At 42.9% G+C, this 13,056-nt stretch overlaps 1 protein-coding gene across 4 annotated transcripts in view; it reads left to right on the top strand.

Moving 5' to 3' along the window:
• The first annotated feature begins 707 nt into the window (after positions 1-707).
• The window catches only part of MYO1E (myosin IE), a 77,747-nt gene continuing 65,398 nt past the window's right edge, over positions 708-13,056 (top strand). For 3 of the 4 annotated variants that reach the window (XR_006017848.1, XR_006017849.1, XM_042038962.1), the window contains exon 1: positions 1,082-1,299. Coding sequence is in view for 2 of the 4 variants with exons in the window: in XM_042038962.1 (XP_041894896.1) it covers positions 1,234-1,299 (66 nt within the window). In the remaining 2 variants the exon portion in view is untranslated. Of the gene's footprint in view, positions 877-1,081; positions 1,300-13,056 lie in introns of those variants that run through there. The other variant, XM_042038963.1, reaches the window with a different exon arrangement.

Below are 13,056 nucleotides of genomic sequence, written 5' to 3'. Positions count from 1 at the left end.
ATGATTGTTACATGATGTTGTTTCCATTTTATTTATATTCTGGCTTAGAACTCTGGAGTTAGAAATCCATTAGAGCCAACACTACGGCTTCAAGCCTGAGGTGAAACGTTTGTTAACAGGACTGCAGTAGTCAGCTTCGGGCGGGTTTACCGATTTGATCGCGTAGAAAGCGCAGTCCCTGGAAGTTGTACTGGTTGTGTTCTGGTCAGAACGAGCTGAGCAACGTGGAGCAGATGCCGGTTCCCTGCAGGCACCTGGGTTGTTTCGCATCTGTGAGATGCCTGTAGGACTTGTTTCAGCATCCACCTGGTGACAAGATGCGTCGTACTTTCCAGTGTTTCCAGGGATTAGCAGCACTTTAGTTCTGTGGGTACGCGGGAGGAGGGCAGCACACGCAGCACGCTTGCGGGGGCACGGCCGCCCCCGTTGGCTTAAGGGCTGTCAGCGCTGTGCGGCGGGTGCTTATCGCGGGGTGCGCCAGGAGCAGCGGCCGCCCGCGCTCTAGGCCGGAGCTCGCGGGCCGCGCGCGCCGGGATTCCCTCAGGGAATGACGTCCCGGCGGAGCGCGGCCATTGGCTGCGCTACGGCGAGTTCTCCATTTATGGACACATCGCCCGCGCGGGACAGCCCAAGCCCGAGCCCCGCGGCGCTGGTCCCCTCCGGTCCCCCTCCCGCGCCGTTCGGCTCCGGCCCCTGCCCCTGCCCCACACCGTTCGCCGTCCCCGGCCCCGCCCCGGCCCCGCCCGGCCGGGAGCTGCGCGCGCGGGGAGGGCGGAGCCGCTGCCCCCTCCCCTCCGCCCGCCCGTCCCTCCGTCCCGGGGCGCCGGCGTGTCTGGGCAGAGCCGTCGGGCAGCGCAGCGCCGAGGAGCAGCGATGGTGAGCGGGGCCGGGGCAGCTGTGGCGGGGCCGGGGCCGGGGCCCGCGGGGCGGCGGCGGGAGTGCGGCTGTCGCGTCCCCTCGCGCAGTGCCGGGAAGGGGCCGTGGCATCGCTCCGTGTCCCGCTCCCAGCCGGGGAGCGGTTGTGTAACAGCGCCGGCCTGTGGGAAGCCGGGCCGTGCCAGGCACTTGCCGGGGGCCAGCGGCTGCCGGCCCTGCAGACCGGAGTCGGTTCCCTTAGTCGTGTCCCGAGCCCGCCCGTCCCATCGCGGGGCGCGGGCAGGGCCGGCGCCGCCTGTGGAGCACGAGCCGCGTCTCCCGCTCTCTCCCGCCGCTTGGGATCTGAAGAGGTTTCGGATGTTGGTGTCCTCGGGTGGGAACAGTCCTGTGGCCGGGAAACGCCACGGCGTGGTTGAACAACAGGTGACGCCTCTCTGGGTCAGAGGGCGCTGGCGGGAGGGGTCTCGGCGGGTAGAGCCGCACCCCCCCCTCACGGTGCCCGGTGCTCCCGCCGAGCCGAGTGCCGGTGTCACTCCGGTCCCTTCCCCGGCGGCGGGAGCGCTCAGGTGTGCCGCAGAGGCGGCTCCCGAACCCGGGAGCTCGGGCACCGCCACTGCTGGGGCTGTGCCCTGCTGGTGTGATGAGGGGACGCGATGTCAGGAAAACACCTCAGTGCTAGACTGAGGGAAGATTGAGGTTCGGCGGGTGAACCTGGTTTGTCTTTAGTAATGCCTCCTGATGATTGATAATAGCTTTCATCCTGAAGTAATCCAAGTAACGATTATGTCTACCTGTTACACAGGAACTGAGAACAAGTTGTGAAAAATCCTGTGGGGTAATACTAGGCTAAAATCCGTAACTTTTAAACAAGTGATTTATTTAAAACTGTTTTAAAGTAGAGTACTAAAGATCTGAGTGTTAAGATACTTGAAAAACTTTTGCAGTATTTCTGCTAAAGCTTAACTAAGGTTGGATTTTAAAGACTGACCAGCCTAGTTCTTGTGTATTCAGAACTTAACTCCCAATACCTTTTCAAGGATGCCTTTCTTACTGTCATTGCCTCTGCTTTGACTTCCTGAGTCAAGTACAGTTGCACCTCGTTACACCTATGTGGAGCACAAGTCTTTGCTTTAAATAAAGCATCGCAGAAGTTAGGAAGCTAAAACTTTTCTTGAAGTCAGGCATGATAGTACCAACTAGCTCTCATAAACCTGTTTTTGGTAAGGAGCTTTGAATAAGATAGGTACTTATGTTCCCTGGCGGCTGATTGTTTCACCAGGTGATTCAGATCAACTCGTTAGCCTTAACCTTTGCCCCTCAAGTACCTGCTATGTCACAGACACCTGTGGCACATATGGGCTCCTTGGCTGGGTCATTGCTTAGACTGCTGATGTGTTAAATGGGATTGGAAGTCTTTGGTGCAGGTGCTTCAGAGATGTCTGCCTGTTACCAGTAATACTTTGAGATTAGTCTGTTAGTTGCTCTGCTGTGGACTCCATTAATTCCTTTTTAATGAAAGGTTTTAATCAAAGTACTTTTTGTAAATACATATAACTAACTGGCAATATACTCTGTGAGATTTACTTTATCAAAATAAGAGAATTACTTTCTTCCACAAGATACACTTTTTAGGGATGTATTCAGACAATTATCCTCCAGCTTTTAATTTGATATTGAAGTAGTTTTTCACTGTGATAGCTCAAACTAATATGAATTAGGTTATGAATTATTTAATATTTTTAGATTATTGGTAAGTAATTACTACAATAAAACCAGAAAAGAATGTTTTTGAAAGTGCTGCTTTTTCAAATAATTATGCCTAAACAATTGTTTGATAGTCATTAGAAGGTAGTATTTTGTAACTTAGTTGGCAGAAGGATTGCCTGGCAGTACTTAAAATGACTGCTGATGAACGTGAATCATGCTACTAATATCCTGAAACTTTATACTCATTCTCTGTGCTGTATAAAAACCTCGCAGTATTCTCCTTATTTTTGTCTTAACAGTTTTGATGTCTGGAGGGTGAAAGAAGATGAATGTTGGAAGTGTTTTGTGTTTTCTAAATTGAGTCTTTTCTGCCGTTTCTTCTTCGCTGTAAACCTCAGAGTGACCCTTTCCTGTTCTGACAGGGTCCCCAGTGCAGGGTGCTGAGTTGCCACTGACATCAGGTGCTGTTGGTGCTTCTTGGGCCATCTGATACAGCAGAACAGATACCGGTGCCACTGGTCTGTCACTGGTGCCTTCTCCAGTCCCTGCCGTGGTGCACTGCCCCACCCAGCTCACCCTGCAAAGCTCTGTGCACTTAGCAATATGTCTGTTCCTTTTTGCTGGTTTATTTTTAATCCAGATCAATATCTATGTCAAGTTAACAGTGTGGTTTCAGGAGGAGATCTGCTAGCATGGAATGGGTGAGCTGTTTCATGGCTGTACGTGGCAGTACAAGGTGGGAATAAGCAACAGCAGGGCAAAACTGTAGTAAAGCTAACAAGTCTAAGGAACATCTGGCAACTTGAAATTTTTCTCTTGAAATGCATCCATTTTGTTAACTTTGTATTTCAATGTTTTAAATTCAAAATTAAAAAATCCTTAAAGCCTCTAACATCTTAGCTGCAGTTTGTAAGCCTTCAAAAACTGGGTATTATATCAGTGCCAAGTAGTCCCACTCCAGTGAAGGACTCTATCCATAATGTGCAGGAAACCTCATGATGAAACTAAGCTGGAACTTGCTTGAAAGGGAAGCATATGGTCAGCTGAACTTTATGCTGTTATACTGTGCGTTTGAACCTTCATGTCATGGGGTAGTTCATGGAGATGCATTGGAGGATCTTGAATTGGATAGAGAATCTGTACCACATTACAAAAATTATCTTGGACCTTTAGTTTAAAGTAGCTCTTTAGTCTTCAGGGAAAGATTGTTCCTCTGAGTACTGTCAGCTGGCTTTGACTCTTCTAAGGATAAAACTTTGAATGTCAGTCAGCAAATATTTTCTAAGGCATAAGCTGCTACTATATTTAGGAAAAAAGCCAACCACAAAATCAAATAAATGCTCCCCCCAACAACAACCCAGTAGTGACCAACTTTGACTGATTTTGCATAATCTCTGTTCCAGAGTACTTTTACTGAAGTTTTGTACCAATTTGTTGGGCAGAGTGAGAAGGGAAAGCTCCCAAGAGAAGACAAGATCAGCAGTATCTAGATGAGCTCACAAATTGTCGAGCAAGGCAGGATTGTCTAATACGCTTATGTTAAAAAACCCAGTGTGTTTCTCTGTTACCTTTAACCAGTATTTCAATGCTGAGCAATTTTCTGTAACACTGCATTCAGTTTGTGCATTTTATCTGGGCATACTTGCTGTCTTCTTGTTTCCACCTCTTCAGCAAAGACGGAAGGCTGACTTTTAAAGAGGAACTTTTTTATAGCAATTTGACATCAGAAGAGGGCAGATATTTATAGCCCAGTCCAAAGAAGCTGAGATGTCTTGATTCCATGTAGTGCCTATGAAAATCTGCAGAAATGAAAGACTGGATTAGCCTGAGGGGACTTGCTGGCCTTTAGGATTTGGTCCTGAAATAGTGAATGTGAGATGGGACCTGGGAGCTTATATTAAGTCTTTTTTTTCTGCAGGGAAGTCACAAGCAAGACAGTGATGCTTCTGTATTTGAAGGGTGCTTTTCTGTCTGGTGTTGCAGACAGTAGCCTAAGCTCAAACCTTGCTCTCTGCCAAATGTGGAATACTAGGGAGGGTAACAGCATGTGCTTTACGTTATGTCTAGAGGTGCATTAATGGAAAAATCTTCCAGCTATCTGATGTTTCTTTCTGGCTGATGTATAAAATATACTAAAACACAGCAGCATGTTAAGTAGTAAAGCTAGTGATTCATACTTGATGTGTTTTTTTAGGCTTGCATTGTGTGCATGCTTGTCTTTGTTTAGGTCTCTAGAATGATTTATGGATATATTGTGTTTGTTAGAGCACTTTTTTAGAAGACACTAATATATGCAGAATGTTACCCAAATGCAACTTTTGCAGCTGAAAACTGAACATGTGATTGTGTATTTCTTATATCTTAAGCATTTTTCTCATCATCTCTTTTGCCTTCCAGATATGTTCTACATACATAACTAATTTATTGTGAAAGATGGGGTAGCAATGCTATTAGTAGTTTAACTAAACTATTTGCAACCACTTTTTCTTACCTTAAAGGAATAACATTCACCAGTCTCCGTGCCTTATTCTTAAAGCATTGCTGCATATGTGGCATGGGTGAAGTTAAAATGAGTTTTGTCATAGTTAGCACATGGAATGTTAAGCTTTTATGAGTTTTCAGTAAAATCTTAGTAATGTTCCCATCTTAACATGGAAAGTATGTTACCTTGCTTAAAAAGTTGTACGTCTCTTTAGAGAACTGTTATTATCACGTTTTGTAATATAAAATTGACTTCATAAATACCAGTATATTCTCTTTTCAGTTGTAGGAGTTAAGTCTAAAAGTGTCATTGATTTAAATGGTCATGCACTGCTCTATCCAAGGTATATCGTAAAGAATAAAGGTTTTGGTAATTTCAGCATAAGGAATATTAAATACCTGCATGTTTGGATTTGTATTCTAATATAGTATGCATGTATCCATTAATGATACTAATGTATAGAACATGTAAATAAACATCTTCAGAGTTACAGAAGAATCCTTAATATTAAAAAAGCCTAACTTAGTTGCTGCATGTGATGAGGAAGGGAGCAAAAAGATAAGAGGTGGTCTTTCCACCTTGGCTTCTTGCTCTTACTTTACCAGGCTAACCCTGGGAGTGAGTTTCCTGTAGTTACCTGAAGAGTTCTGACGTAGATAATTGTAGTTCTGCTGATGGAGACCAGCCTGGGATTGGCGTGCAAGTTGTCAGATTTTTGCTTACCCTTTGTTTCTCGTTATTGCCACAATAAATGGCTTATAAACGACAAATTCACGTGCTTTCCTTTTCAGTTTCCTAAAACACTCTTATAATGCAACACCTCAGTCTGCTTTTTTTAGGAAGCTGCATTCCAGATCTAGGTGGTGTGTGGCTACTGAAAGGCATTAAGAACTGTATTAGAAAGGGATTTTGCACCTAATTAACAAGGGTTTTGTTCTGGGAATTAACTGTGCAAAACTAGAAGCAGTAAAATTGAAGCTTTTGGAACTGGGAGGAGAGTGTGTGTGTATATGTGTGTGCTACAAAAATAAGGATTTGGAAAATATTTCAGTTCCTCTGCAAGCACAGAAATCCAGGCGTAGGCTTTGGTAAGAAAGGGTTGGCTAGTGTTACTGTTAGCTCTTTGAATTAAGCCGCGTTGTACTATCTAAACTCTCACCATGGATATGAGCAGCAAAGGTTTACCCCAGCGTAAAAGGCTAAACGTTTTAGGGAAAATCGTGTAAGGGTTCTCTCATACATTTTCTCGTCTGTTGGAGGCCATTTACTTCCTCACTAGCTGTGGTCTGCCAAGGAGCTTTTCTGGTTGATGCTGGTCACTAGCAAATGACCAGCATTCTTATCGACTCTGCTGGAAGTGGGTTTTTGTACTGTATGTGTATGGGGAAGTAGTCCAGGTGTATGGGGTGCCTGCTAACTTTTGGAACTGCTGTAGTCAAAGAACTCTAGGTAGCTGTAGTGTGTTGTTTGGCTTTTATTATTTCTACTATGGCTGTAAAAGTATTTGTAAATATCAGAGAAATATGGCAGGAAGTAAACAAGAATTTTCTCCCTTTGTTAAGATGAGAAGTGAGAGGTGTCTCTGAGGACTTGTTCAGGCATTCACCTCAATCTCAGCCTCCCGGTGGTGCTCCTGTGACAGCTTGGGTGTGAGGAGCTTATTTTGGTCAGACCTTCCTGGGCTCGGTTCAGTCTTTCCCATCTCCTGCTGCCTTCCCCACGTTCCTGAAATGCCAATTACTGTCCTGCCCAGGAAGTACGGTTGTCATTCCTCTCCTGACTCATACTCATCTTCTAGCTTTCCCATCCTCCACCTACTGCTTTCCTTCCTCACATCTTTAAAACTGTGAATACCCCCTGGGGACACCAGGTGTGCAGTCAAGTCCTAGCAGTGCATGGGATCCATTCTGTCTGCTTGACTAAGTCACTGCTGTGATAGGAAAAGGTATCTTAGTCTACAGCTTTTCCACACACTGAACCTCACCTTTCTACCTCTTCTGTTAAATATACTTCATATGAATGTGTAAATGGCTTTGGGGTTTGATGGTGTCTTCTACACAAGCAATACATCTAAACCCAAGATAATTTAATGTAAACAGCCTAGGAAGAAGGGTATGGGTAAGGGTTTTTTTTCCAAAGACACAGCAGCATTTGGTTGATACTAAAACCATTTGTGGATTGGGTTCATAAATTATGAAGTGTGTTTTTATCAAATTCTGAATTTAATTTTTTTAGTTGAAAGTGAAAATACTTTTTTAAACAAAACAAATGTGAGAACTGACAAGGAAAGCAGTGTTGGCAATTGGAGTGTGAGTCAGAGCTATCAGAAGTGATGCTTATTGGGAAGCCTACTTACAGGGTGCTTCTAAAGCACAAAGACTTACCTATTAACATAACTTCCTAAATGTGAACTTGAAAGTTAAAACCGGATGTTAGCAGATCTTGAGCATGCTTCATGATCGACACTGTCCTGGAAGTGTCCAAAGGATTATAAAATAGGTCTGGTGCTCTGCTATCCTGTCATGTCTGATTTTTTCAGCTGCCAGAAGTGTCTGGTGAAAGCCACTTCTGGCCGTCGGGGAACAGTGCAGTGGCTTTGGGATGGAGTGATGATAGATGTTTTTCTTTAGACTCCTTCAAAAAAAGGGAATGTAAATAGTTTAGGCAAAAGCATGTGCTTCTAGAAGCTATTTTCATTCCTTTTTTCGGCAATCTGAAGTCTAAATGAGAGGTTTTTGTTGGCATCCTTCAAGCAGGATTAGCAGTCTCGCAGTGACTTGCTGCACTTGTCCCTGTACAGGAAGTGTGGGGCTTTTTTTTCCTTGCCAGCTCAGAACCACTCACTGAATCACTGTCATCAGCTGAGCCTGAGTCTGTAACCACTTCTTGGTCAGCCTTGTCTAATTTAAGTGTTGAAGTCATATTCAAGTCTGAACAATGCAGCCTGATACCCTCTATAAAACAAGGAAAATGTTTTCAACAGCTTTAAAGTCTTTCCTGCTTGTGTCTTATAAAATGTGCTGCCTGATGTTTGATCTTGCACCCTAGGACAGTCTTCTGTTTTCAGTTTGACATTCCACAATATTTGTGAGGTTTTAAATTCTATGCAGCTTACCAATGCGCACTGTTATCTTTTGCAGTGATTGATGTCTTTTCTTATGCTTTGTGTTGGATATTGCTAATAGCAGAAATACAGAAAGATGGAAGTTGGAACTTCTTGTTAGTAATATATTTGCAGTGCCAAGTGGTAGTCAAGAACTTGTCTCATCTTGTTTTGTTTTGGTTTCTTTTCCTGCCTTGAAGGATACAAGTCTGCACAAATGCTTAAGTGCTTCCAAATTTGCTTTTGCAATAACTTACAACCCTATGTTCTTCCTAACTTTGTAATGAAGTGCACAGATGCAAAGTGTGTTTAATGCTGCCAACACATTTGGAGTCCCTAGGGTTGTGAGCCCTGGACTCTTTGATAGCTCATCTGCTGTGGAAGTACTATTGCTCTGTAGTAGGAACATTCTGAGGACGAAAGTTTACCTAGGTATTCTAAACATCTTTGAGCTGTTGTGCTTCTGGCACACACTAGCATGGTCACCACCTGATCACTTGGATTTTGGACTAGCTTGTTGCAGGTATTTTGATATATGAACTGGAAAATACTTCCTTTGCTAAATGGAAGCAGTGTTCTTGAGGCATATTGAAAGAGAACTTTCGCTAAACCTAATCTTAAAGGCCGTTTCATGGGACTCAAAAGCAAGTGCATACTTCTAAGTTTAAGTATTTGTTTTTTCTTTCAGTATTTGAGAAGCATTTGATTTGTCTCTTAATTAATTGTGAAAGAATTTGTTCTCCTGTACTAATCCCCGCCTGTATTCAGTACATACCTAAAGAAAGAGAAATGTGCATAAGTATTTATAACAGTAATTGAAAACAGTCATACTTATACTACAGATATACTTAGATTAAATGGAGAATTAAAAATGTGATTAGATTCATTCCAGAAAGGATGTAAAGCTACAAACCCACCCGTTCTTGCTTTCAGAGCACAGAGGTACAGGCTGTCTACATAGTCTGAATTAGTAGATAATTCTGTGGTATCTTCTGGTAAGGCAAATGAAACAAGGATTTTTGCGTAATTATTTCTGCTGTCTAGCTAAATATAGATCATGTTTTTGAAGGAGTCACTGATAGGATGCAATCGTCTAATATCGGAAAAAATAATTAGTCATGGGAATCCATAGTTATATTAGACCCTTGTATCATACTTAATTTTATATTTTTTGTTGATTCTTGATAGTGCAGTTTGTATGAGAGCAAGTTAAGTTCATACACTACTCCTTAAACTTTGGATATCTTTCCTACAATAATTTGAATTAAAAATTTGGATACTATGAAAACTGATATATTACTATGCGTGATTTTTTTACATACGGCTTCTGTACCATGAAATATCCCACTTCCCATGTAAACTTGATTAGTTCCTGAATTCTGAATTGCCTGAATCCAAGAAAACAAATATTTGACTTTGCCAATTAAAATACCGTGCATCCACTAAGAACAGAATTACTTCAGCTAGATTTATTTTCTCTGCTTAAAAACTGTGCCTCACAGTCATGTTTCCACGACTCAATGCAGTGTTGTTGGTAGTCTCCAAAGCCTTTTTCAGTGCCTCCCCTCAAATTTAAGTATGCACTGGCATCTGCTATATTGGTTAGTAATTGCTAGATTCAGCAAACCAAAGATTCCTACAAAAACCTTCTGGTCTTTCAAAAATAGCTTCTCAGAGTAGGGCAATTTGGATGTGTTCAGTTTTTGAGGGGATCCTGGCTGTTTTTTGTGTATCCTGCAGGACTTGAGTAGACTGAAGTAAGTTGCCTTTTTGGAATTGATTGGCCCTGGTGGAGGGGATAGCATCAGCCTCCTGCTATAGAGGAGCAGCATAAATCTGCTGAGAAATCTATTGCAAAGGAGCTAAAAATGCATAATTCTGTCCTGAGCTGTACCCAGACTGTTGGCCATTATTTGCTCTGCTGTTGGTTTTGCAAAGCTTCTCTTCCTGTGTTTTCCTGGGTAGCTGGGAGTTCAGAATCACAGCTGCCTGCTGCCACCTTTGGTGGGTGCACAGGCAAGGGGTGGCATTGGCACACAGTGCTGCTGTGGGCTCTCCCAGCTAAGGATGGGACTCAGCAACCCTTAGGGCATGTTTGGTGGCCAGTACTTGCCAATGGCTGAGGGCAAAGTCCTGGCAGGAACAGTGGTTCAGAGCCCTGTCAGAACCCAGGGCCCATGTTGGTGATTCCGGTTATAGGAAGAGACTGCCAGCAAATAGAAGTTGGAGTAACTTCTACAAACTGTGCTATTTGTTATGTTTTTTTAAGAATTAGACTTGACATGGGGAAAAAGTGAACTGGAATGTTTTATAACAAATGGAGATCCAGTTATGGCTGTGTGTATGCCTGTGGAGGTCTAAGCTGAGGTCTGGCCTTTAATGAGCGAAAACTTGAGCTCCATTTGAAGCAGAGTTGGGAGTGGGGAGAATGACTTCATTGTAGGAGAGGCCACTGCATTTGCTGTTTTGCTGTGCTTTAGTTGTTTCTTGTCTCAGCATTCAGTTGCAACCACAGAGTTTGGAGCATGAACCATTTTCAGATGAGAAGGAAAGCAGGGATAGGTCTTCAGCAGAGCAAGCCAGGTCAGAAGTGTACCTACAAGTGAAAGAGGACTTGACAATACCTGAGTGTTCAGTATGTGAAACTCGAGATAATGCTGAGTACTGTTTCTAACAACTGAGCCTGGTTTCTTAAGCAGCTTAGATATTTGTATATAACTGTCAGTCTTGTCTCTCTGCATTCTGTGATCTATATCTGCATGGCAATAAAGGACTAGATTCAGTGTATTGGAGAAAATAAGGATTTGCCCAGTTTGATACTTGCTTTAAATAAAAAATCAGCATATCTTCTGGTATGTGGTCAGCAAAACTTATATTTGATAAAACTGAAATGTCTTCTGTTGTGGTTAAAAAAAAGAATATACAATAAAGGAGGTTAATCTGTTCTAGCTTGAAGCTGCCTTCAAACACTCAGAATATGTGTTCTCTGCAGGGCTTACTACTGCCTCTGGTGACTTTGACCTCAGTCTCAGGAATATGTAATGAAGTGTGTGAGCCTCTTATGAGGCTATAAAGTGGTTGCACTTCAGTAGCACAGAGAGAACGGATTAATTATTTCACATAGATAGGACTGTTGGTAACTGGCAGTTTTAATATTGAAAGGAGTACCTGGTTTGCCAGTTCCAGTGTTAGCTACCCAGCTGACTGCTCCAGGAGTCTTAATGCTGTTCCCATGAGTACTGTTTGTTAAAGCTTTTCTAGTGGTAATAGGAATTCTGGTTCCAAGGTTCTTAATGCCTGAAATACCAGCACACCCAGTCCACAGAGACCTGATCTCAATATGCAGAATAAGTTCATGACCAGCAGTGGTTTCTTCCTGTCGTTTACTTTGTGTTTTTATTCTTGGTACATTCTAGGAGTGCTTGAGAGGAAGCAGGACAGTGGCTACTTATTCCCATATTTGGTATTGTTCTAGACAGAATGGACATCCCTCACTAAAAGAAAGGGGTGATACAGTGTTCCTGGACAATTTAACCTGCCTCCGACCATGGCTTAATCTTGGCAGAGTCACAGGGGTCCATTTCCTTTGCAGGTGTACACATTGCAGTTTTCTGTCTGGAGTTACAGTGATGGTTGGTGTAACTGGTGGGGTCCCTTAAGATAAGTGGGCCTGACTCTGACTCTTCAGAATACTAAGAGCTTGTATTTACGTGGTTACAAATCCTTGATCTCCAGTGGAGCTTCCATTGGTCTACACGTTAGTAGTGGTGTATTTTGTCTTATAAAGAGGTGGAATTAGTGAGTGTTACTAAGTACATTTAGTGAAATGAACACTCAAGTCTAACTGTGGAAAAGGAAACAATATTTAGAACATCAACTCACTTGCATCTCCTAACTTTCTTCTTGGTATTTTTCCTGAGACCTTTACTGGGAAGGGCTTATGTCTTCTCTACAGATTTAGGGGTGAAGAGGGAACCCCAAGCCCTAAATCTGCTTTCTTAAATGGTCTCTATTAAAGCCGTATGGGGAAAGAAGCAAATACAATATATTTCAGAAAAGCACTGTAATCACTGACAATGTAGGCACTACTTCCTGCTGGAATAGCAGGCTACCTTACCTGCTGTCATGCAATTCACCTGTAAAAAGACAAACTAAGGACTGCAGAAATTAATCATTATTTTAGTAGTCCTGAGATTGACCTTTTCTTGTTCTTAATTATTGAAATCTCTACTTAAACTGAGAGTAAGTAAGTTCAGCTGCATGTGTCAGAATGCCTAAAATTAATCCTTTATGGATACAGTATTGACAGAACTAAAAACTTCCAGTTCTGAATAAGAAAGGAATGTCTGAAATCCATCCAGAAAGGCGGAACACTATACAGAGTTTCAAATCCCTGTTTCAGTGTCATTGGGTAAGTTTATAGACTTGAACAATTAATTTTTTTTTTCCCCCAGACCTGAGTGTCTCTTTTGGGTAGAGGAATTTAAGACCTGTTTATTCTGAAACGAGGCTTAACGGTGTGAAAGCTGACAAGTGCTGAAGCAAGTCTGTTTGGGCTGTACTGACAGCACAGCCTGTACCCTTAGAGTATAGGCAGGTACTTCATAAATCACTGAGGATGTTCTGATGGATGTCTGAAGGTGGTAGTTTGAATGTAATGGAGAAGCATGTTGTTACCACGATTAATGAATTAGTCACGAAGAGCTATTTAGTCTGACACACCTCGAGAGTGTTTACCTACTGAAATCAGGTTTTCTTTTGTTCAGATAATTTCTTAATGATACAGCAGGCTGAGGTGCTTTTGCACCTGAGGCCATTAGGTGACTTTCTCACTTGACTTGTCCCATCTGTGGGTCTGTTCTTAGACTGGAATACATTTAAAATGAAA

This window comes from Corvus kubaryi, unplaced genomic scaffold (assembly GCF_017639235.1).
Source record: "Corvus kubaryi isolate FWS band 111438036 unplaced genomic scaffold, C.kubaryi_AGA036_p1.0 37394, whole genome shotgun sequence".
NCBI classification, from domain to species: Eukaryota; Metazoa; Chordata; class Aves; order Passeriformes; family Corvidae; genus Corvus; species Corvus kubaryi.
Note: the sequence above shows the minus strand (reverse complement) of the source record. Positions and strands in the feature narration are given on the sequence as shown.